The sequence below is a fragment of the Tachysurus vachellii genome, chromosome 11 (genome assembly GCF_030014155.1).
Source record: "Tachysurus vachellii isolate PV-2020 chromosome 11, HZAU_Pvac_v1, whole genome shotgun sequence".
NCBI lineage: Eukaryota > Metazoa > Chordata > Actinopteri > Siluriformes > Bagridae > Tachysurus > Tachysurus vachellii.
The window spans coordinates 13,936,886-13,961,069 of record NC_083470.1 but is presented as its reverse complement, the minus strand read 5'-3'; the positions used below and the strand labels follow the sequence as shown (position 1 = coordinate 13,961,069).

The 24,184-nt window shown below is 35.9% G+C and overlaps 1 protein-coding gene across 1 annotated transcript; it reads right to left on the bottom strand.

Annotated features, from left to right (window-relative positions):
- Positions 1-6,797: 6,797 nt before the first annotated feature.
- snx2 (sorting nexin 2) lies at positions 6,798-18,388 on the bottom strand. The gene is made up of 15 exons (XM_060881452.1): positions 18,148-18,388; positions 15,915-16,029; positions 15,189-15,325; positions 14,633-14,702; positions 13,865-13,908; positions 12,786-12,927; positions 12,617-12,695; positions 11,896-11,971; positions 11,291-11,404; positions 10,340-10,433; positions 9,302-9,507; positions 8,795-8,938; positions 7,366-7,446; positions 7,110-7,181; positions 6,798-6,991 (listed from the first exon to the last, which is right to left on the bottom strand). Exons 1-15 carry the CDS (start codon positions 18,256-18,258, stop codon positions 6,941-6,943), a joined length of 1,536 nt encoding a protein of 511 aa, XP_060737435.1. The 5' UTR covers positions 18,259-18,388; the 3' UTR covers positions 6,798-6,940.
- Between the last annotated feature and the right edge of the window lie 5,796 nt (positions 18,389-24,184).

The window sequence follows — 24,184 nt, the reverse complement described above, 5'->3', positions numbered from 1 at the left end:
AAACAAGTTTATTCTGGGTATAAAATGACCTAGGGTTAAGTCTTTCAAATGTGAAAAGCCCTTATGTTTCTGACCTGAACTTGCAAAAGTAAACTGAATAATAATCTGTTGTTTAATGCAGTAAACAGGTGACAGGGGCCTGTCAAAGTTCATAAAAAGGCCTATCAGAACCCATAATGCACCGGTCACAAGTCAGTAGCCTCGCTCTCAGGATGGGAAATCATTGATTAATGTCACATAGCTGATAGATTTATGTATGCAAATGCCTCCATTCAATCCCTTTGCTGCCATTTTAATTTACTGTGGCATTTGTTGTGCACAGGAACCTGTCCTGTCAAACAAGGTCAAGATTTTAGGGAAAAACCAGCAGGATAAATAGAGAGAGGATGTTTGTTTAATGGTGGGCTGGCAGTCATACATATTGACATAATGTTTATTCATTTGGATGTCAAGGGAGCTGACAGATACATGTGATATGAGATCAGAAACAAGGGCACGGTATTTCTAGATATAACTCAGAGCCACTAAACCTTGAACTTGAGATAATAATAGTAATGTGATGGCTTCAAATGTAAGATGTATAGAATATCAATATGTGATTCATAATAGGTATATGTTCAAGGTCTCCTTGCACAAGAGTCCATACTGCTCGGTGCTTTTTTAGGTATCTGTCCTATAGCGTATTGTGTTGTCTGACTGCACTGTCATTTGTTTTGCACTGTTTGAACTAAGATGCACATTATGCACTTTATTTGGCTAGGCTAATCCTTAGCTCTGTGGTGTTTTATGTAGCACCATGGTCCTTGAGGAACATTGTTTAATTTCACTATGTTCTGTGTCAGCCATATGTGGTTAAAATGACAATAAATGCTTTTTGACTTGACTTGACTTGAGAATTATGCATACAGTAAATAATAATGTTACAATAAAATTGACTTTTTTATTCCCACTAAATTCCCAATTTAGCAGTTTATCATGACAGGAAACATTTTAATCATACTCAATCTTCAGTGCTTTTTTTGCTTAACCATACAGTAGTTAAATTGCAATTACAGTTACGCATTCATGATCATATTTTTTATTCTTGAAGTCTGCCTTCTGTATGTCTGGCAAACCTATTTTCTCTTGCAACACTTCCATGTACTGAAAACCTTTATACATATAGTTACAATGATCTTTTTTTTCTCTTTTTGTACAATGATGAATGTAGTCCCTCATATATTTCCCCTCTCATACTCTTTCCATTTTAGTGGCTGTATAGTAGTTGTAGCAAGGTTGTAGCAAGCACATGACCTTATTTGAAACCACAATGCAAAGGTTTTGATAGTCATCCTGATATCTGACTGCATTTAACCAGGAATCACGTATTTTACCCACTGGCACTTATCTTCTCTGTTCTTAACACCTTCACAGTGGACACTGCTAACATAAAAGGGTAACCACGTTACTTGTTAGCCGGGATGACACCACAGTGTAAACCAGAAGCAGGACATTTTAGCCTTACAAACACAGTGACAATTGTCTCCACAGTGGCCTTACCATCAAAGGGCAATCATGAGATGATCTGTGCAAGAAGACTGAAATTAAAACTCCAAAGCAAGATCAGTTGCTAAAATCATTTCTCATAAAGTGCACAAAATGAGCAGTCATGGGATCATCAGGGAGCCTGGCAGCTCTGCCATGAACAGATAAGGATAATGAATTAACAGCATTGGGGAGCGCCTTCCTTATCTCTAGTGCAGTAACATGACATGCACTTTTAACTTCTGAATCTGGTTGCTTTCAAGGTTTCTTCTTCATACTGTTGTGTCTGTAGTGTTCATTAGGGATAACTAAAATAAGGTTTAAACGTCATTTTTATATTCCTGTAAATCTATATATACATATATAGTATTGTATTGTATTTGTTGTGACCACCAACAGTAAGCCCAAAATTAAATGTTTCCTTTGAGAACATGTCTATTCTATTATACATTTATTTCAGCTAAAATAAAGCTGAGTAATTATTTAATGTTTATAGTGGCTAAGAAAAGAGAGATCCAACTACAAACTCCTAGAAATGAGCACAGCTAGAATCATTTGCAAGCAAATTATATTTTTTGGGAGAACCAGCAGTGGTGCACATGACAAACTGATGCAATTTCAGCAATGTCGCAAGAGTGGGACGATATTTGTCTCTTGCTGGTGTGCATTATTTTCAAGTTGTGCTCAACTTCCCAGATTTGAATCGCCAGAGGTCCAGGGGCTCTTCTCTTGACAGGGCACAAATAATTACCACACTCTCCCTTTGCTGTAGTCCATTATATTGCTCTTCTTATCTGTGGGGCCTGAGTTGCACTTGATCAAGTTAGGTCACAGTATTTTGACCACAACATAACACTGCTATTTGGAGATTTCATATAAGCTGGTAGGGTGAGTAAAGCAGGTTTTTTATTTTCCAGCCAACTCCAGAAAATCCAAAACATAACCTTACAAAACAATATATACCAAATTTTGGTAATATTTGGTGGAGGGAACTTCTTCGTCTCACAGACATGCTTCAGCGAGTCAGTGTATTTAAATGCACATAATCACTAAGGCTATTATACGTTGAATCTCTTGCATCAGGAGATTTGTGTTCTATGCCTAACAGAAACATGGATTAAACCAAATGAGTATGTAGATTAAATGAAGCATTATATGAATCTTTTCCACCTGGTTATAGTTATATACATCTGCCATGCCTAACAGTCAGGGGAGGAGGTGTCACAGTTATTCAAGATGATAATCTAGGAGCTATGCAAAAATCTAGACATAAATTCAACACTCACAAGTTCTTTATACTAACATAACATATGTAGTCACAAAAATAAGTCTACTGAGTTGATTCCACTAATTGTTATTTACAAACCTCCAGGGCCATAGTCTGAATTCCTCTGTGAATTTGCACATTTAATTTCAAACCTAGATGTTTCTTTAGACAAAGCATTAATTGTGGGAGACATTAATATTCATTTTTATGAGTTAGAAGACGATCTGAGTACAGCAGTTGCATATTAGATTAGATTTAGTAGGTGTTAATCAGAAAGTAATAGGACCCACTCATAATGGAGGTCACACAAATTGACCTCAGTCTAACTTTCAGATTAAATATAGAAAATATAGTCACACTTCCTCACACTTATCCGACTATTATCTTATTTCATTTAAAATACATTTTAGAAGTGATATATGCAATTTGCCATGTCACCGTGTTAAACGTACACTTACTACTGCAGAGAGATTTACCGATAGTCTCCCAGTTTTGTCATCCATGATTGGATCGCCTTCTGACAAATTCTATTTAATACTGTGAATTACTTAAGAGTAAAACCACTGTAGAAAAGCGCACACCATTATTATGCAGTATCAATGACTTTATGAATTATTTCAGTGAAAAAAATGATACCAGGCAGAAAAATCAGACTATTGATTTTAAAAAACAAACAATAATATTACTTTTTCTGATTAGCGCATTAGAATGTTTTACTCCCCTTTGAGAGACAGATTTCCTTTCGCTAATTTCTTCTTCTAAATTATCAACCTTCATACTAGACGCATTATCTTCATGTATCTTTAAACTGGTAATACCATTAGCTACCAAACCCATTCTAAAAAATAATCACTTCTTCGCTTAGCACTGGCTATGTGCTGAAATCTTTTAAACTAGCAGTTATTAAACCTCTAATTAAAAACCCATCCTCAACCCCTGTCAGCTGTCCAACTATAGGACAATCTTAAACCTCCCCATTGTCCCTAAGATCTTAGAAAAAATTGTAGCACAGCAGCTTTGCTCATACCTTCATAGGAATAACATTCATGAAATGTATCAGTCATTATTTAGGCCTCACCGTGGCACAGAGAGAGCACTTGTTACAGTCCTAACTATAACCTTAGGGTATGAATACATTGCTAATATATAATCCATGTTACATTGGCTCCAAGGAAAAGTTCTCATTGATTATAAAATACTATTACTGACCTATAAAGCACTTAATGGTCTCGTGCCACAGTAGAGTTGCAGGCTATTTGGTAGTACATCAAGTAGTAAAGTAGCTACAGCAGGGGGCAGAGCTTTTTCTTACAGAGCCCCACAGTTATGGAACAGCCTTCCTGTTAGTGTTCGGGAATCAGACACAGTCTCAGTGTTTAAGTCCAGGCTAGAAACACATTTGTTTAGTCTAGCTTTTTATGAATAGCTTTTCTTAGGTAAAGGAGTAGATCTAGAGGGTTCATGGGCATAGAGTGTTTGGTGAACTGGGATGTCTGAATGCTGTCGACGTACCGTTCTTGCAAGTCGCTCAGGTTTGCTGACTGTGGGGTGGTTGTACGCTTTATGTCCCAGTGAACCTTCATGCCCGTGTCACATTCTGGCTCTCCCTTTTAGTTATGCTGTCATAGCTAGTCTTGCCAGAGTCCTTGCCTCCACTTTTGCAAATAATGTACATTTTGCAAATAATGTACAGAGACAATGTACTTCTCTTTCTCTCTGTCGAGCAATATGTTCCACTACTAAGCTCCCACTGTTCTATACTTCTATACTTCTGTCAATGTCTATTGTAAAAAGCCCTATACAAAATAAATTAAATTTAACTGAAGACAATTAAACAACTCAGCCTGCAAAAGGCATGTTTGGTACACAAATCATATTGTACTGTTCTAGTATAAAATACTTTATAAGGCTTATTTCCAAAAGCATCTAACCATTGGAGGGTTAGTTCACAGCATCCAAAAAAGGATATTTTTGCCATCCCTTCAACAAGTATACAAATTTTTGTCAGTCATCTGTATGCTGGACAGTATATCCTGTATCATGAAGATCCAAATCCTACCCTGGGAACAGTGGAATTCACCCTAGATGAAACACCAGTCAATAGCAGGGGATAAACAATGAAACAAAACATCACACCTCTAGGATGATAGTGCATTATATAACAGACAATAAAGGGTAAAAAGATAGAATGGGGGAAGTAATTTAAGAGAAGTTTAATCCTGGGTGGTTAATTGATATAGCTATTTACTCTCTTGTGCTGCAATACATACGTGATGTTTCCACAACCAAAGCAAACAGATTCTGCTGCTTGTTTGTGGCCAAACACGAAAAACTGCACACAATGATTTCAAAGTACTGTATTATGCAGGTCTACTGAAAACACCTGTTTAAAAAAAAAAAAAGAAAAAGAAAAAAAAAAACAAAAAAAAAAACAGAATCACATGTCATTGCACATTCTCAATAATGTCATGAGAGACATTTCCACAACAGGCCAATAGGGGAGAGAAACAGCACTCCTTATGATGTACTTGCACAGATATTCTCTCATGCAATGTGCAATTCTGACAGCTTGTCAATATGACAGAGACCATGAAAAGGAGCATGCATCTGAGTTTTTGACAGCACTTTAAAGATGTATATGCAAAGTGAGGAAGGACTTGTTTGACAGTTCCGTTCACTGATCAGTTCACAAAAATGTAAAGTCATGATGTGGCAGGCTTCACTGAGTCTTTAGATTCATAAGTGCTTCATTTCCCCCAGTGGAATTCAGATGAAAAATGTCGTTACATTTACAGGTTTATCGAATATCTTTTAGATGATTTCAAGTTGTTGGAGAAATCTAAAAAAAGCATTTTAAAAACACATTCAGCCCCATTATTTAAAACACATTATTTCAACCTCATTATTTAAAACACATTATTTCAACCTCATTATTTAAAGCACATTATTTAAGCCTTGTTTCACTGCTTCTGAGTAGTCTAATATGAACTAAAGAAAGCCTTACATATTTATGGATATTCTCCTTAGAATCCTAGTTGTCCCATCAGCCACAGAGGTGGGTTAGTGTACAGATAGTATTAAAAAATAAAATTCTCAGACATAATACCGTTTTTGTATGACCAGTAGTGCATTAGGTGATTCTAAGCTTTAAATTTTCACTCAGAAACACTTAATTCATTCAAAATGAATAATTGTGATGATACATTTTATTAAAACATGCTTAAAAATAATTTACAGATCAAATTATAGAAAGAAAGCCAGAAAATGAGTAATACTTGAAAAGATAAAAATAAATAAATAAACAGAAGGAAGAGTCAATTTTCACTGGGCTAACGAGCCTCTCAACAATGTCATAACATTGAGGCTTGGAGATCCACCTTGTCCTTTTGGTATGTGAAGTTGAAATAAAAGACAAATATGAGAAGATACACCTGTTTAATACTGAAGTACATTCCTTTATTATCATGTCGGCCTTGTTTCACAGGAATGTAAAGTAAAAAAAAAATACAATTAGGAAAAAAAAAATCAGAAAATCTGCTGTAAAAAAAATCATCTAACATTTGTAATTTTTTAAATATTTTAGGCTAAGAAGCCAAATAAAATACAAAATACACACAAATACATACACACACACACGCATATATATATATATATATATATATGCGTGTGTGTGTGTGTGTGTGTGTGTAGCAGGAAGCAGCACACTGTGTACTAAGTACTACAGTATGTCGCTTACTTTGTGTACAAGATCAAATCAGAAATATCTTAATAAACTAATGTATGTTGAATTTGTTCATGGGATATAAATGTAGTGCTTAAAAACACATTGCCCTGTGTGAAAAGAAAATTATGATGGACTTTAAAATAGTGCTTGGACATTTAAAGATGGAGCAGTAGTGTATCAATAAGCAGTAAATGCAATACCACTGCCCAGATATCTCCTTCAAGAACAGAAGAAAGACAAGTGATCATTTTAAGACAGAAAAAAAAAGTATGTACTTAGCAATTAAAAGATTTATAGTGTTTTATTATAGTGTTTTTTAAGTGGTCATTATGTCCATGCATCCGCGCTGAATGATTATGTTGTACATAAAAATTAAGAAAAGAATAGCAATTGGCCCCAGTGCTGTTGCACAGGAGTTTGCCCACTCATGCTATAGCTTTGGCTTCAGGTAAGAAGGCTTCCCAGTACTTTATCAGCTGAAGTGACAAAGGAAAACAGAATTAAAACCATCATAGAATAAAAGATTTTAAAATACACACTAAACTTTAATACAGAATGCATCACATTACCCAAGGTACTCTTAGGTATTCTTACCTGCTGCTGTGTATGTACAAGTGATTCTAGGTACTTAATGATGACAACTTTGAAGTCCTTCACTCTTTGTTTCTATGTTAAACAGAAGGTCAGGTAATTAACAATGATAAAGACATAAAATAGTATCAAAATAAGTCACAGGGTTCTTATTAAGAGTGTGAATGATTCTAAAATGTTATTCTCAGTTTGATACGTAATAAATGCATAGTAGAAACATCATACTGTCAAAGTAGAAATCCTCAACATGTCGACTAACCTCGAATCTCCCAACTTCCCGGCGAATGTTCTTCGATATCTGATCAAAATCTCTTTCTCCCTGCTGTACTTTAGCTTCCCACTAAAACGGGTCATAAGAGACAAGAAAACCACCGCTGACCGATTATACCAGACTGTGTGGATATGAGTGTTATATAAATGACTTTACAGTCTCTCAAGGATTTCATGATTCTGCAATCACAGACCCTGCCGCAAAAGCCAAAGTCCTCTTCGATTTGAGTGCAATGAACGTACAGCTATTAGAAAAAGTAATTCTCTATGGTTTGTTTTAAATGAAGAAACCTGTGCTAGACATTTTGGCAATTTAAGTAACGTTCTGCAGTGCAAATTTCAAAAAAAGAGAAAAAGGGGGGTGGGGGTGGCAACTGCAAAATCAAATATTTTTGGTCAGAACCACAAAAAATTCTGCAAAATCCTGGAGAGACTGACTATATAAAAAGAATGTGAGAGAAAGAGTGAGAAACAGAGAAAGTGTATACTGGAAAGTGTGCAGATTATGGATCATTTGACCATGCTATACATAACAAGATAAAACCTCTGACATACAGATGGCATTAATAAAGTGGAGGAATATGTTCAGTGATAAGCCACAGGAAGACAAAATGGAAATGATGACTATCACATTTTCCCCATTTAATTATCCCTCCTATATCTAAAGCTTCCAACAAAAATAAGGACAAACTCAAATAATAAATATCATCAACCCACAGTTGATGTTAGTTGACAAACAGTTTACAGTTATACTGATTATTAAATCTACACTTTCATGTTAAAGCATGGCTCATTATTGGCATGGAACTGTTTCTCATATACATTATGCCAATGCAACACACATTAAAGGACCAAATCTACTGATAAAAGGAGAAAACAAAAAAAATCAAAACCAAGGGTCCTACCTCCTCAATCTCCTTTGTGGGGCATGACGGGGAAAATGCAAAAATTAAAAGTGCCTGATAATGTTCTGTGTGGTTAAAGTAATCAATAATTTATGAACTCTCAATAAGTGGAACAGTGGTTTCAGTGGAGCTATGAATGAATTAAAGCAAGAGAAAGCTTTGTAATCATCAACACTAAGTAACACCAAGTAACACCAAGTGTTGATGCTGAAAACAGACATGGGGCTTTTCTTTCTGACACAGAAATTTTAACATTATGTTTCAAAGCTATGATAAACTTTTTGCTATGTTGGCGATGAAAAAAAAATCTATTATCGAAATTCTAAAAAAAAATTATAAATTGAAAAAATAAATAAATAAAAGAAACAAACAAACTGTGCATGACCAAGTGATGTAAAATGTCAATCATTTCAACCATCACTTTCAGAAATTTGTTTTATTTATGCTTACATTTACTTTTTGTTTTATTTATTTATTTATTTATTTATTTAGCAAATAGTGCTCATGTTATACCTCCTTTATTTCATCCTTGGCCTGCTGGAGCTTGTCGGGCTTGTTGGCATACTGTAGCTTAGCCTCAGCTTCTCTCTTCCGTTGCAGCATGAGCTGAGCATCCTGCCATTTGGACCACGTTTTCATGCGCTGGTCAAACACACCCTAAGGAGAATAAATAGCTATAAGCGTGAGCTTTAAAGGGGCCATGTAGCTTTAAATGGACAAGTTGTGATATTTGGATCAGAGCGCTCTTTACTGCATGGACAAATCCATAAAGCCTGCCTTTTCCTAGAGAGCACTTATTGCCTTGCTTAGACATGAATGTCATTGGCATTAGAAAATTGTACTTTTGTATATGTTCATTAATAGTGAAGGATTAGTGGATTTTAAATAGGTCTCATCAAACTAGTTAATACGTTTATGACCTGCTAATCAGCAATGTTCTGTGAAACACATCACCATAATTATCAGTATGCTTCAGTTTCTGCCTAATTCAGCAGGACCAGAAATATTATTTCCTGTCACCTTCACAGCTGTGATAAGCCGTACGTAGTCGCCAAGTAGCTCAGAGAACACGCAGAAGTCGGCATAGGCCTGTTCTTGGTGCAGCTGATCAATCTTCTCCTCCACCTCAGCAAGCTGCGAGAGGGCCCGTGACAAAGCTGTGTGGTCCTCCGAATTTCCCAGCATGGCCGCACTCTTTGCAAACGATGCAGTGTTCACCGATAGCTCTGGGGATGAGACAAATAAAGTGACATAGACTGTGTTTACAGACAAAATGGTTAAGTAATGAGAATAAGGCCATGGCCATGTTAATCAAGGGCAAGTACTCTCCGATTTGTCTATCAGAGTAACCACAGCTCATTGGGATTTAACTGATCAAAATAATGATTATACAGAAATGCAGTGTAATACATTGCAAGAAAATCTGCTGAAAATCTATATGCCTAAGAAGGTTTTCAGTCAGCCTTGCTATTTTGAATATCCAGTAGTAGTAATTTTTTAGTCATTTTATTAGTGCTTCAGCACTGCTGAAGTCCATCTGAAAATGGGGTAAATGGCCATGACTAACTATAACTAAATGTGCAAAGATCACCAAATTCGCTTGACGTTAATTCAGTTCATAACTATAAATAAGTACAAGTTTCCCATCAGAAAATGTATTACATGCAAATATTTTTTTGTATTAATTCTTCAAGACAGTAAAAAGTGCTGTTTTATACGCAAACATTACAGTGTTCAAACTCTGCAAACATTCTAATGGACTGTTTTTATGTGAGTCAGTAAATTATTTCTTTTTTCTGCATTGCAACATCAACTTTAAGCATATTAAAATGATATGCTATTCTACTGATTTTTTAAATGACTCTGTAGTCTATATTTCTATGAGAAATATAGACTACAGAAATAAAACAAAATATTTACATATCTTCAGAATTATATTAAAATGAACAATTCTAAATTTGTTTAAATTTCATCTACACTTTTTAATAATTTACTTACTTCCAAAGGTCTCAGTATAACAAAATAAATTTGATAATACAATAATAATAATAATCTTACCTTTCCTATGACAAACTAATGATTCCACACTGGCATGTAGTTTTCTGAGCTGGATGTCGAGATTCTCAAACTGCTGTTGTTTCTCTTCAAACCACTTTATATAAAGAAAAAAGGAAGTAAAGTCAGAAAAAAGGAACTATATAAATTATGGTAAAAACTGATCTACCAGCAATACACTGCTAAAACAGAAATACCACAAACTGCAAAAAGGTCAGTGAGGCACCAGATAATTAGAAATGTGATTGTCAAAATGATTTAAAGGTCAAAAACTATAAAAGTTGCAGTATTGTCCAGAATATTCAGAAGTAGTAGGTGTAATTGTTTGCGTGTCTACAGTTAAATCTAAGGGTAGGAAACAAATGCCTTCACATTATGGCTCTCTCTGTCTGTGTCTCTCTCTCTCTCTCTGACTGTGTGTGTCTCTCTCTCTGCCTGTGTGTGTCTCTCTGCATGCCTGTCTGTCTGAGTCTCTCTCTGCATGTCTGTCTCTCGTCTCTCTCGTGTCTCTCTCGTCTCTCTCGTGTCTCTCTCGTCTCTCTCGTGTCTCTCTCGTCTCTCTCGTGTCTCTCTCGTCTCTCTCGTGTCTCTCTCGTGTCTCTCTCGTGTCTCTCGTGTCTCTCATCTCTCCCTCGTCTCTCCCTCGTCTCTCTCTCGTCTCTCCCTCGTCTCTCTCCCTCTCTCTCGTGTCTCTCCCTCTCTCTCGTGTCTCTCCCTCTCTCGTGTCTCTCCCTCTCTCGTCTCTCTCTCTCGTCTCTCTCTCTCGTCTCTCTCTCGTCTCTCTCTCTCTCTCTCTCTCTCTCGTCTCGCTCTCGTCTCGCTCTCTCTCTCTCTCTCTCTCTCTCTCTCTCTCTCTCGCTCTCTCTCTCGCTCTCTCTCTCGCTCTTAGAATTCAAGCCAGAGAGCAGCTCATTAATTCGTCTCATTATTCAAGTCCAAAAATCAGCCCCTTACCGCATCCGATTCATTCATCTTGATTGTCATTTTGTTGACAGCATCGGCCGCTTTGTTTACCATCCTCAATATTCCGGCCCCACTCAGTGCCTGGGTGCTAACTGCTCGCGGCAGCTAAGATAAAATGACAAATAAGGGCAAACAAACCAGTTAACAGGCCGGGGCCTGGACTGAATCCCACAGGGAGCTTCACTCCCTCTTGTCTCACCTACACCGCAGGCTTAGACCATGAAAAGCCTGTGGTTTTCTCTACTCCCATACATTTTAATGCTCAATTCAATTTAGTGCATTTCGTCCCTAGAAAATTCTCAGAGGGCCGACGGGCACAAATAGCTTTCAATTGCCCTCGGACCATTTAGCCTCATAAAATCACTAGGGTTTTCTTTTACAATTACATTAATGTAGTTTCCTCAGAAACGTGGTAATCCACTAGAAATAACCTAAGAGTTGACCTTAAGTATAAAGGACTCATTCAATGATCTAAGCAAAGGTTAGGCATAAGTATTTTATTTACAAGACATGAAATGTGAGAAAAAAATGAGGAAAAACTAGAAAGAAACAAAAATTATCACCTTATGAAACATTTACAGTGATCACGATCATACCTCTGTGTTTTCCAAGAACTGAATGACATCAGGGTCTTTTAGCAGAGCAGGATGATTTACTGTTCGCATCAGATATCTATAAAAGAGTAACACAATATAATTTAAGATCTGTATTTCAATCCCAATATTAAAAGAATAATTTGTCCAATATGTTATCACCAGGTGAATAAACCTACAACTGAATTTCTCAGATTTTAGACAGTACAAAATATAAAACTATTTCTTGAGTCTTGAAAAATCTTGTGAACTACGTAGAAATTAAGGGGCTCGGCAATCAAGATTCAGTTCTTTAACAAATGAAGTCTATAAGCTGACATCCAGGAGCCCTGTCCAAGCTACTGACCTTCACATCAATCAATGGGCTGATAAAAAGGGCAGAGAAATGTCAGCGCCTCACTTAGCTTTAAGTTTTATTCGATTCATCAGACAGCGCAAAACCAGCAGCACAGCGGAAATCGTACAGGAGTACAAAGCGGGGAACGTGTTCACTCAAGAGAAAACTGCCAGCATAAGCCTGCATTGAACACTGACAGCAAGAACCCTCCTGAGCTTGGTGATAATTATTTATCTAATACTTGTTGGTTAACCTTTCGTCCACAAAAGACCAGAACATGAATGCTCTTTCTGTTTGAATTGTTTTCATGTTTTAAAAAAAATAAAAAAAAGATTCATCCAAAGCTTGCTGTGTGAAGTAGAAGAGTGTTTTCTTATTTTAAAATACCTTTCCAAAGCAGCTCTTCTTTTCTCTACAAATTCTGCAGATGACAAGTCCTCTTTTCCGACCTTGACTTTTGTCATTCCTGAAAAGGTTTAAACACATATGAAAGGTGCATGAAAGATCACGTGACTCCTTCAAGAGCAAAATAATCTCCACTTCTTTTTAAACATACCCACGATGCTTTTCTCTGGTGCCGGAGGGACTATGTAGCCAATGTGCATGTACTTAGAAGCCAGTTTGCTATGCAGACCCAGGAAATCACTGAATCTCCTTTTCACAGAAAACTCATTTCTGCTGAAAAGGTTCAGGGATGTCTACAAAAAAAAAAAGAAAACAGAATGTCTATGTACAAGCTCATTTTCACAAAATCTCTCATGTACAGGGGTTTCAAAGCCTCTAAATTGTAATTTCCAGATTTACATTTTCATTATATCAGTATCATATAGGCAACAAATTGCAATGGTCATGTTGAAAATAATCCATGCTGGGACAATGTGATACACCTGACTTATACTTGAACTTTTTGCAAGTAGCTTGGGCTTCATGCAGAAGCAGCAGAACGAGTGGTCTTGTGTACATAATTGCCCTAGTATCTTATGCACATCTGGAGGAAGCCAATGTTTAGTGATTCCATTTCATTTAAGGCAACATTAAACAGACAGATTAGTAAAGTTTTTACTAATTTACTAATATTTACAGTTAGTAAATAATTATAATTTACTAATATTTACATTTAGTGAATAATTATAATTTACTAATATTTACAGTTAGTAAAGTATTTAATAATCTAGCAGATCCAGAAAACTGGTCAACAAACCAGGGCTTTCACTAGGTTTGAAGGCTACATGAAAGGCAAAGACAAACACTAAGCATAATACTAAAACCAGTTAGTACTAAAAAACTAGAACAGTACCCGAGTATGTGGCTTGAGACACAGGGCTAGTTTATATAGCAGAGTTCATTTTAATCACAGAATATTCACGTTAGCCTTGGATCGCAGGATGATGAAAAGATTTAAATCATTTAAATGTGTCTTGACTGAATACGACTCCTAGTAACATTTCAAAATACAAAATCTATTTTCATAGTTCTATACAAATTTCCAATAATTTCTATATAATTTTTAAAATAAATAAATAAACAAATGAGGGAAGAAATGAGTTCCTATTGCTCCTATTTCATAAGGAAATCAAGGAACCACTAGACTAGAAACCCCTACTCCACAATAAATATTAAACACAAAATGCTCACCTTGGTGGACACTTTATATGCCATATAAGCATTCATTCCATCACCTTAGAGAGAAAAACAGTGAAATTGAAATCTTCAGGATATTATTATTTCACGGTGTTGATTTAGCTGATTTACAACATAAATTACATAAAAATAAATCTCATTAACATGCATTGTTCGACTTTATGATATAATCAGAAACTACTCTGGCATCCTGCTAGTGATTTCAGACTAAGTATTTTTTAATAGTGTTCTAGTACATTGTGCTAGCACACAAACACAAAACTGACAGTTTTCTAACAACATTATCTTAACTGACAGCATGTATGATTAAAATGTGTTTTGTGCTACTGGCTGGCTTTGTTAATGGGTCAAATATGGTTATTTAACGATTGTACATATCCCTAAATGAGTAGTTCCCAGCCCTGTTTCAAAACATTCCTGCCCCAACAAGTCCACAGCTACTCAGGAGGGTCTGTTAATTAACTGTTTAGTTGAATCAAATGTGTATTAGACTGGAGAAAACAACAAAATATGAAGGTAGATGTATTTGGGGCCAGTGCCCTAACGGATGCATTTCCAGAGAGGGCTAGAGACCAAATCCTATACCTGATAGCATTTGAAAAGGTCTATTGATTTTGCAATGTATAGCACCCCACCACCACCACCACCCCGCAAACTAGCTAGCCCTACAGAACGGCCTCAGGAGATGAAAGCTGCTACAGATGCCAGAGGGCTTTATATATTCTACAGCAGTGTACAGAGAGATAACTCTGCTAAACTTACCCACTTTCTCTGGATCAGATACTTTTATCTGCATATCAAAGGTATCCCCCTTCTCCTCAGCTTCTTCATCCTGTAAAATAAGAGGCAAGTTACTATGAAATCAGCCTCCTCCTCAAAGGGAACCAGGGATAGGAAATGAGTCTGCAGATTACTAGGAATTACAAATAGGAAATGGGTCGTCCAACTCAACACAATTGTGCTGAGAGGTTAAGAAAACCTGAACAAAGTCACAAAGACACTGTGAGGCTTATTTTCTACCAAGTCTAAAAAGAGAAAAAGACTGTATAAGAAGCAACAATGCAACACAATGTCAATTATGACAAGTCCTTGTTTTTTTGAAACAGCCACAGTTGCAGTGGAACAGGCCACACTTTAAACTCAAATAAAAACATTTAATATTTTGTTATTCATTTGTACAGTATTTTTTACAAAAACTTAATACAGAAAGGCATGCTGTTGATTCTATTCAATATGTATGTTCGTGGACCATTACTTATGTTTATATAACCATTTAATTTAAACATTTACTATTGAACTATATTACAAGATGCTTTACCTCATCTAGAGACCCGAAGTCTTCGACTGTAGGAGTGATGATTCCTGTGGGAGTGACTGGTGTGATGGCAGGAGATGGGCCATCAGATAGGATGGGTTCCCTCTCTGGACTGTCCAACGGCACTTCCTCTGTTACTTCTTTAATGATAAAATAGGATAAAATTAATCAAATCCATCACACAATTCAGTTATGTGAGCAGACAGATGTGACCAGACAGATATACCAAGACATTAACAACCATATGCTTTATCAATATACATAATTATGACAAATCACTTACAGTGCAGCACAACGTAATATAATAACCTACAGTAAAATAATATAAATCGCAGCACAATCCTCAAAAACTGCAATTAGCTTTTTAAACAAGGTTAAGTGGCCACAAATAGATATATCTGTAAGTACAATTTTATAACATTATGTATGATCATCATACTATGAATTTTTCATCACATTCTGCAATGAAAATCAAACATAAACTCTAAATTATATTGTTTAACATACTAATAAATACAATCAATCAGCTATAGCCGAAATATCTTAGGCAGCAACTCAAGTCAACAGAAGCATTATAACATGTTACAAACTGTGTGCAAATATATCAACAACTCTAGGTTATGTTCTGTGTGCGTGTGCCAATTCCTAATAAAGAACCTACTTTACTCAGACCTCAACAATCTCTCATTACTTTACAGACACCACATCATTCAACCTCAAATTATATACCAGGAAAGAGGTCCTCTTGGTCATCATCTAATAATATTTCTTGTTTAGGTCCATTGGTGTTTGTGCTGATGTCTTCTGCAGGCAAGCTAGCTGGCTCTGGAGATGTGGAGCTGGACTGAAAACAAAAGAAAAATGTGGGTATAGTTGTATAATTAACACATCTGTTAACTGGCTAACATTACACATTATAAACAACAAAGAAGCTCTGTAATAATTGAAAGTACTTTTCATAAGGGGATTTCCATGGGCTGACTGCTCACCAGCTTTCAATATCTCAGTAGTATATCTGAATTTAGTCTGAGGTTATGTCAAGGAGAACCAGAACTAATTAGTCGACCTACAGTAGTACACTTTATTCAGATATCAGTTGCGCCTGATATGGATTTTAAAATACTGTTATTGAACTGCCTGGTACAGAGTATACCAGACTTTACATACTGACTGAGCCAGCTCTGTAAAGCATATACAGTATATTCTTTGTTCCAGTTATGCCACAGCCACTGTCTTTTTCTAAAATTTGGAAGTATTGTTGCACAATTCACTGGAAGTTCAGTACTTCTATGCTGGTGTATTATGACTAAAGTCTAATTTGACTGAAATGAACTACAAGTTCATATATGTAGCTTTGTAAAGATTAATTGCCAAAGAATTTCATTCCAACTAATCAAAAGAGTAACAAAGAACATGGAAATAATTTACTCTTCAAACATAAATTTAGTGTTAAAAAGTTAAAAATTAAAACATAAGCTGAATACTCAATAAAGGTAGATTTGTTTTTTCCATTTTTTTATTTGTAATTTTCTTTTTTCAAATGCAATCTGTGCTATTATGGTAGACATACAAACCATTATTAAGTGGTTCTCAAACTCGTTTAGCTACAGTGCCTCATTACGTTATACAGTATCTACTTGAGTAAGCCACGACTAATTTTCTAATTTGTAATTAAAAACTATATTACTGCAAGAGGATTGTTGTTACAATCAATTACAATGCAGATTCTGAGGCTCTGTAATTCTCATATACTTACTTACAAAATGAATTTTAATCCAGTAGTGGTTCTAATCATATTATATACATTTCTGTACATTTTAAAACATGTAAATATTAAAATGTTACCGTATTATTTATCTGAAAAGACATGCTCAACCTTTTATAGTACCCTTAGGGGTAAATCTACTATTTAAGCTAAAAAAACACTAACTAATCATTTTATCTTGAAGATATTATAGTTACGATGAAGATATGATATCCAGTAAAAATGTGGTTACAGACTTTTATGTCCTTGGTCTGAAAAACTCTAGCAGTTGATTACATAACACACGGGAGAGGACAGTTAATGTTCACACCCAACATCCAGCAGTACTGCAGTCTTTCTGTAAACAGTCTTTATAACACACTGCTTACAAGTAAAACTTTTTACAGGATGAATGACAATAAGCTCAATCAGAGGACAGGCTTCACACCTCTGAACTTTCCCCCTCCTCCTTTTCCTTCCTTCCTCATTCATCTGCTCCAAAACTGCTGAGATGGTGAATTCTTTCACCAAATGATATCTTGTCCAAGCAAACTGTAAGACTGTCACATGCTCTGCTGCTGTCACCTGTCTAGTCCTACCATTAAAGAAGGTCAAATTATAGGTGTAATTAAATAGTTCGGAGTATTTACTTAAATGTATGAAGGCCTGCAGTCATTCCAACTGAACATTGTTTACATAATAATGTCCTGAGGCATCATTTTCCAGTCATGTCTTCTGAAAGATATCTTTCACCCATAAATAGTTAAATTTAACGGTCAAAACTAAATAGTTTTACTTGACCATATTTTTAAGTCACTCTGAACATTCAAGAATCGATTGTGGTTCCTTTAAACAGATGTATTATTAATGTTTTAAGACTGTTCACGTCAAACGTATTAGTTCGACGTGACACCATTTGTAATTGTAATACTCCTGCGTTACTAGCACGCAGGGTTGACGTTTAGGGTTGACGCCCGCGCATGCGCATTAGTAATGCTTGTGCTAATGCATATAAATGAAATGTTGTTGACTTCGTTATAATTGCACGAAATATGACTTGCTGAACAAGAACAGCCGAGTAAATTAAATACGAAACTTCCGTATATGGCAGCAAGTATAGTTTCCATACGTTTGACAATGTGTCCGTTGACTTTCTTAGAGCAAACCGTTATGCTAGCTATTGGTTTGAGCACCTAGCCACCTGGCTAATGTTCCTACCTGTTCTATTGTAGTGACGGCGCTTTCAAAAAGGTCTTCTCCGTCCTCCACTTCTATAAAGTCTGTCTGTCCTGCATCTGCCAACGGTGGGGGTTCCCTCTCTTCCGCCATCTTCTCCTAACAGTAATAACGGTGAGAGCAAACTCTGTGATTAGAGACAGGAGGTTCCCAGGCTGTCATGTGATCCGCAGGAACAATTCAGTCTTATGACAGTTGTGGCGCTTTCATTGAAAACACGCTCCGCCCTAAACAACATAAGCCAAAATAAATCTTTATTAAACGGCGACTCTAATTTACTTCACTAACATAAGATAAAAAATAACAGTATTATAACAGTACAATCATACTAAGCATTTAGGGGACCCAAAGGACAATGATTAGGGAACTAATATAGTGGCCCTATAACTGAATCCTTCACCTGCCACAAAATATGGATTCGGTTTTTATAAAATTGTAGAACTACTGATAAATAGTTACTAGTATAATACTAGAATAGTAACTCACCTATATACCTGCAGCTATTTGTAATTTTCAAGACAGTTCTCTTGGGTACACTGTAATATTTTAGTGTTATATTGCTTTAACTCACCTGATATTGAACAATAATTAACCCCCAAGAAGCTGACTGAAGTGTGTTTGCCCAGGGATAAGGCAGTACATAGAAACCATACAATACATACAGTTAATAGAAACAGTATTTTTAAAGGAAATTAAATTAAACAGCATATTTGTAGAAACCATTGTTTTTGGTTCTAATACTAAGTTCCAGTGGTTTATATCGCTTTGAATATTTCCAATTACATTACAATATAGACATAGAGGAACCTTTTTGGACTACAGACAACAAAAAAAAGGATATGGGGGAAATACGTGCAAATTAAATAGATGATAGTTAATTAAATGTATTTTTAACAGATAAGCTTCTCTTAATAGGTGACTGTGTTAGGTAGATTGCTCATATTATTCTGTTGTGCCTTCAGCCACTTCAGCAACATGCCGAGATCTGAAATTCTATAACAGTGAAATTGGTTTGCACTCAATAAATATAATGTATTCACAGATTAACAAATAATGAATTGAACCAACTGTTATTCTTTAACATTCAAACAGAAGACAGAAAGGAAGTTTTAATACACTGGAAATTTTTTGTTGCTTCATAATCAACAGTAATGGTGCACAAACACCTGAGCCTTTTGTTGTGTTTGTTTTTAACTAGTCTGTTTTTTGGCTTCTATATCTGGATATTACATTTAAATATATCTAATATTAATCTTGAATTTTTGTATTATATTATTCTTTATATTAACTTTTGTGCGTTTTATGTTTATGTTCTGTAAAGCTGCCTTGAGACAATGTCAATTGTTAAAAGTGCTATACAAATAAATTTGAATTTGAATAATAGGGAATTGTACTTAAATTTAAGCATTCACTTCTTGTGAAATTATACAGAGTTTTGTGAACAAAAATGGTCCAAAATCTAAAATTTACAGACTTTTTTTTTTATTTGCAGTGTTTGCTATAGGAATCATTAGTTGCACTGCATATACTATGCTGGTTGGGATCACAAGCATAAATTGCAAAACCAAAAAGTAACTGGAGGACACTAATTTATACATATTTTTGCCAATACATTTAAATAAACCAAAACATAATATGAGGCATCAAGCAGTGTTCAAGTATTGCCATCAAAATATAATTTACTTTGCAATTATATTATATTAAAATATTGGATTAATATTGCTTATGGGCTTTAATGTCCAAACTAACAACCTGGCAGTATTAAGCAAATAGTTTATAAGTGAAATGAAATAAAATTTATCATTTACATTTTTTTTTTCTATGCAGTAGTTACTTCAAACACTAGATGCCACTATCCTGTAAAACTACATCAAACCAGAAGTCCTACAGAATATGAAAACAAATGAAAACATTATAATTCAGATAGTACTGCATTACAATGACATTAAACTTGTCATTTTTATTTATTGACTATTGTGAAATGAATAACTGTATGATAGCGGTATGTGCATTCCAAATGTTTAAAAAAGATAGAAAAAGTAGATTTCTTCTAGTATTTACCTACGATATAAGGTATTAAATTATATTTATATGTAATAGAAATCCATGGAAATCATGGATTCTGGTTCACCTAAACCTAAACTTTAAAATATCCCTCTTTTTTTCAAATCTTCAGCTGTCCAGTTTCAGTTTCACACCCTAGTTTCATTATTGGCTGACAGCAGTAGAACCTGCTGCTGTAGCCTATTCACTAAAAAAAAAAAAACAATCATCCTGCGGTGCCTTCTGAGAGGTTTTCTGTTCACGATGGTTGGAAAGAGTGGTTATTTGAGTTCTTGTAACCTTCCTGTCAGCTCAAACCAGTCTGGCCATTATCCTCTGACCTCTTCTCTGGTTTCCACCTGAAGACCTGTCAGTCACTGGCTGTTATTTTTTGAGGCCTTTTTGTATAATCTAGAGTCTCTATAATTTCTAGGTTTCCATGCAAATTCCAGGAGATCAGCAGTTTCTGAAATACTTACACCATCCTTATCCCTATGAAGGAGAGGGGCACATCATTGTTGACATACTATCTTTTTTTTTCTTATTTTATTTTCTCTCTTTTTAAATTTTCCACCAGATTTCATCATGATATTCAAATCTCCCAATATTTACGAATTCACTCAAAGTAAATATTCTTCAGCAAAAATTTTCTTTTGAATTCAGAATTTTCTTTTTTAGCTGCACAACCTATGGGTGGTTGATGAATTTGTTACTGAACAGAGCAGCCAGTAAAATTTCCATTTGATGAAAATATACTTTTCTATAAGAATATATAAACTCACTCTCACTCACTCATTTTCTATATATAAACTCAAAGAAAGAAAGAACGCACGACTGACAAAATGTATTTAGCATTACAGATTGTGGAGACTATTTAATTGTTCGCAATTAAAGTAAGTTCTTTTATTTTCCAATCGCGAGTTATTAAATTTCCAATGTAAAATTTCACGTATTAACAAGAGTGATTGTAATAGAGCTATAGCTTTATGTTCAGATGAAAGATTGGGAGTAAATTTAACATACAGTCAACTCTGAAATGTACTGGAACAGCAAGACCAATTCTTTGCAGCTATACACTGGAGACATTTTAGTTGGAGATCAAATATTTACTGCTTAGCACATGGCACTTCTTGTTTAAACCCACCCATGTGACTATTTAGTTTGACCCCAAGGCATTTTAATGCACTTGTTGTACATGAATACCAATAATTTGACTGTGGGTTTAAAGCTAGCCAATTTAATGCTAAAAACAGAGGGGAAATCAGAGCCATTGCACAAACATTGGGCATGGCCAACAATAAAGAAAAAGAAAGAAACCACTGGTGTACTAACAACCAGAACTCGATCAGAACGCTCAAGGAAAACAACCACAGTTGATGACATCTGTGCCAGGATGTTGATGACTCCTCCAAGGGCCGGAAAGTCTCATTACATGGGCAAGAATAACTTTTAAGCCAGCTATTTCCAAGGAGCCTAAGCAGCATTGGCCTTTATGGGAACACCAAAAAGCTGCCTTTCCTTTTACCAGCTTGAGTATAATATCACCAGAGCCAGAGAGGTGCAATTCCATAGTGACCAAACCAACACAAGAGACTCCTCTGCAAGCCTCACCATTAGAACAGGAAGGAAGTGGTAGCCTTGAAATATCTCAAATTGGTAGAGGAATGTAGAAGATGCTGGTGGAAGGCCTGCTATGAGCCCACTAATATTTGCTTTTGCTTTGGCTTTGCAGGGCAGTCTTTACATCATACATTCAGTCTTCTTGGCATTAATTAGACATTTGCAGGAAAGAAGAGCCACCAAGAACATAATCTGTTGGGGTGGCTGTGGTTCAAGAAGGATTATCCATGGTGTGGTCCACCACTTGGACATTTTTCATAATCCTTGGCGATTGTTGCTTGTCAGACTGTACGAACATGTTCCCCATGTCACACTGTAGGATCTTGGTTATCATGTCAGATCAAGATGCATCAAAATCGGACACACAAAAAGACTTGTCTGGGATTTTACATCAACAGTCCGTGACATGTTCAGACCCATATTCTCTTGCTAAAATGGCAGGAGGCAGCAAAGAAAAACAATCCTTGGTGATAAAAACAGAAAAAAAAAAAACGACAACGTGTGTGGAGGCATGTGCCTGTGAATGTGTCATCCGGTCCGGCGTTCCTGTTTTTTCTTGGTTTGACGCTTGTCGTAGGAGATGTCACACTGCAGATAAGTGTCTGAAACCTTTTACCACTTCAGAACTTCATCGGAGGAAAAAACTGAACACAACAACCATGAACTGGCTGTCGGTGACCATGTCAAAAGAGCAATCAAAGACTACGGATTTTACCCTAGGATTCTAGAAATCTTTTAGGATTTTTAAAATTTGTCTCAGACGACCAAATCGTGGCCACAGTGTGAGTCCAGCTTTAGTCACTTGGTTGAGGGTGTCTGATGATCTAAGATCCAAAAACACCCTATGACCATGGGTTCATCAGTGATGTGTCCAAGTCACACCATCATGTATTTCAAAAAAACAAAACAAAAACATATACAGTTCATACCACAATATGTAAACAACTCATATAATTAAGAAAAGGAAGACCAGCTTGGAATTATCAAAGAAATACAAAGATGAGCCACATGAACCAAGATTTTGTATCAAAGTTCTCAATATAAAGATATATATTCTTACACTTAAGCAACAAAAGATAACCAACATTTCTTTAATCTGTTGTGACTGTTAGTAACAGAAGTTTAATTCAGAGCAAACTGGATACCTTCTTGTACATATGTGTAGATGTGCTTAACCTATGGCTATGGCCAGTATTCCCTAGAAGCTTCCTCCCAAGTTGGGTCAGTTGCTGGGTTAGTGCTAGTGCCAAAAGACAGGAAACTCTTGTGTGTATAAAAACTCCAGTGTTTATTAGTCCAGAGAGCTTTAGAACCAGGTAGTGTGCTGGATTTAGATTTTGGAGTCCTCATTATTCACCAGCTGAAAGAATACAAGGACTATTTATTAGAAGCTCTTGCCTTCAACAGTGTCTCTTTGACTTCTAGGTAGGTCACAGTCAACATTCACTTTAAGGCACAAAATTCACAGGTGCAGGTAACCTGGCTAAAGGTACCCATTACAATTGTGACATCAGAATTACTTGAAGAGAAAGCTGACAAGGCATATTGTCTGCTAATGAGAGCAGCAGTGCAAACCAAAGCCTTGAGAACCACCTCAGGGCTACCAGCAGGAGTCTAATTGCTGAATTCTGTCTAATGTCAGCAAAATGAGCAGTAGAGGAAATGTGCTGCCGAGACATCCTTCTACAAGCAAAAGCTGGAAGAACCTGCATCTATTCTATGCAAGCTCCATAATATTTTCTTTCCTTTTCAACATCCTCCTACCTCCCTAAATGCTGATCTTCGCTGAAGGAAACATTAACATGTGCTAATCGTCGATACCTGTACTACTGCAATCCGTTATTCTCTTTTCCCTCCCATTACTTTAAGAATTTTTTTGTAATATCTCTATTTAAGTTCTTTGGTCTAGCATTGCTATCACTTGCTCACTGGAGCTTTTTCTTTTCACAATGCTCCAGACTATCTTTGAAGAACTCCCGCCTTTCATCAGGTACAGTAAATGTTGAATGACTTTATATCATCAGACAGTAGCAACTACCAACTAGTGTTATTTCTTGTTTACAAACAATTATCTCTCTTTCTCATCCTGAATGACCTCTGGGACTAAAAACTTTAATCCTTGATACCTTGCTATAGAATGTATGCAAATGTTTGTTTTTTTATTGTAATTGGTAGCTGGATCATCTGAGCATGTATTTCATAGAACAGCTAAACTTACCCTCAGGGTATAAACTCATCTAAAAGACAGAGCTGTGGCACTGAAGAAACGCAGTGTGTTTTCTGGATCAACAAACAGAAAAGATAAGTACACTTTACATTACAGTTCAACTCATAGGTAACTACGCAGGAACTATTC

What these genes read in the sequence shown, in the direction of transcription:
- snx2 (XM_060881452.1), bottom strand. Translation starts at nt 18,258, where the DNA reads ATGGCGGAAGAGAGGGAACCCCCACCGTTGGCAGATGCAGGACAGACA. An exon ending in ACTTCGGGTCTCTAGATGAG is followed by an intron (nt 14,703 to 15,188) that starts GTAAAGCATCTT and finishes CTTATTTTACAG; the next exon opens with GATGAAGAAGCTGAGGAGAA. An exon ending in TTGTACATACACAGCAGCAG is followed by an intron (nt 6,992 to 7,109) that starts GTAAGAATACCT and finishes TTGTCACTTCAG; the next exon opens with CTGATAAAGTACTGGGAAGC.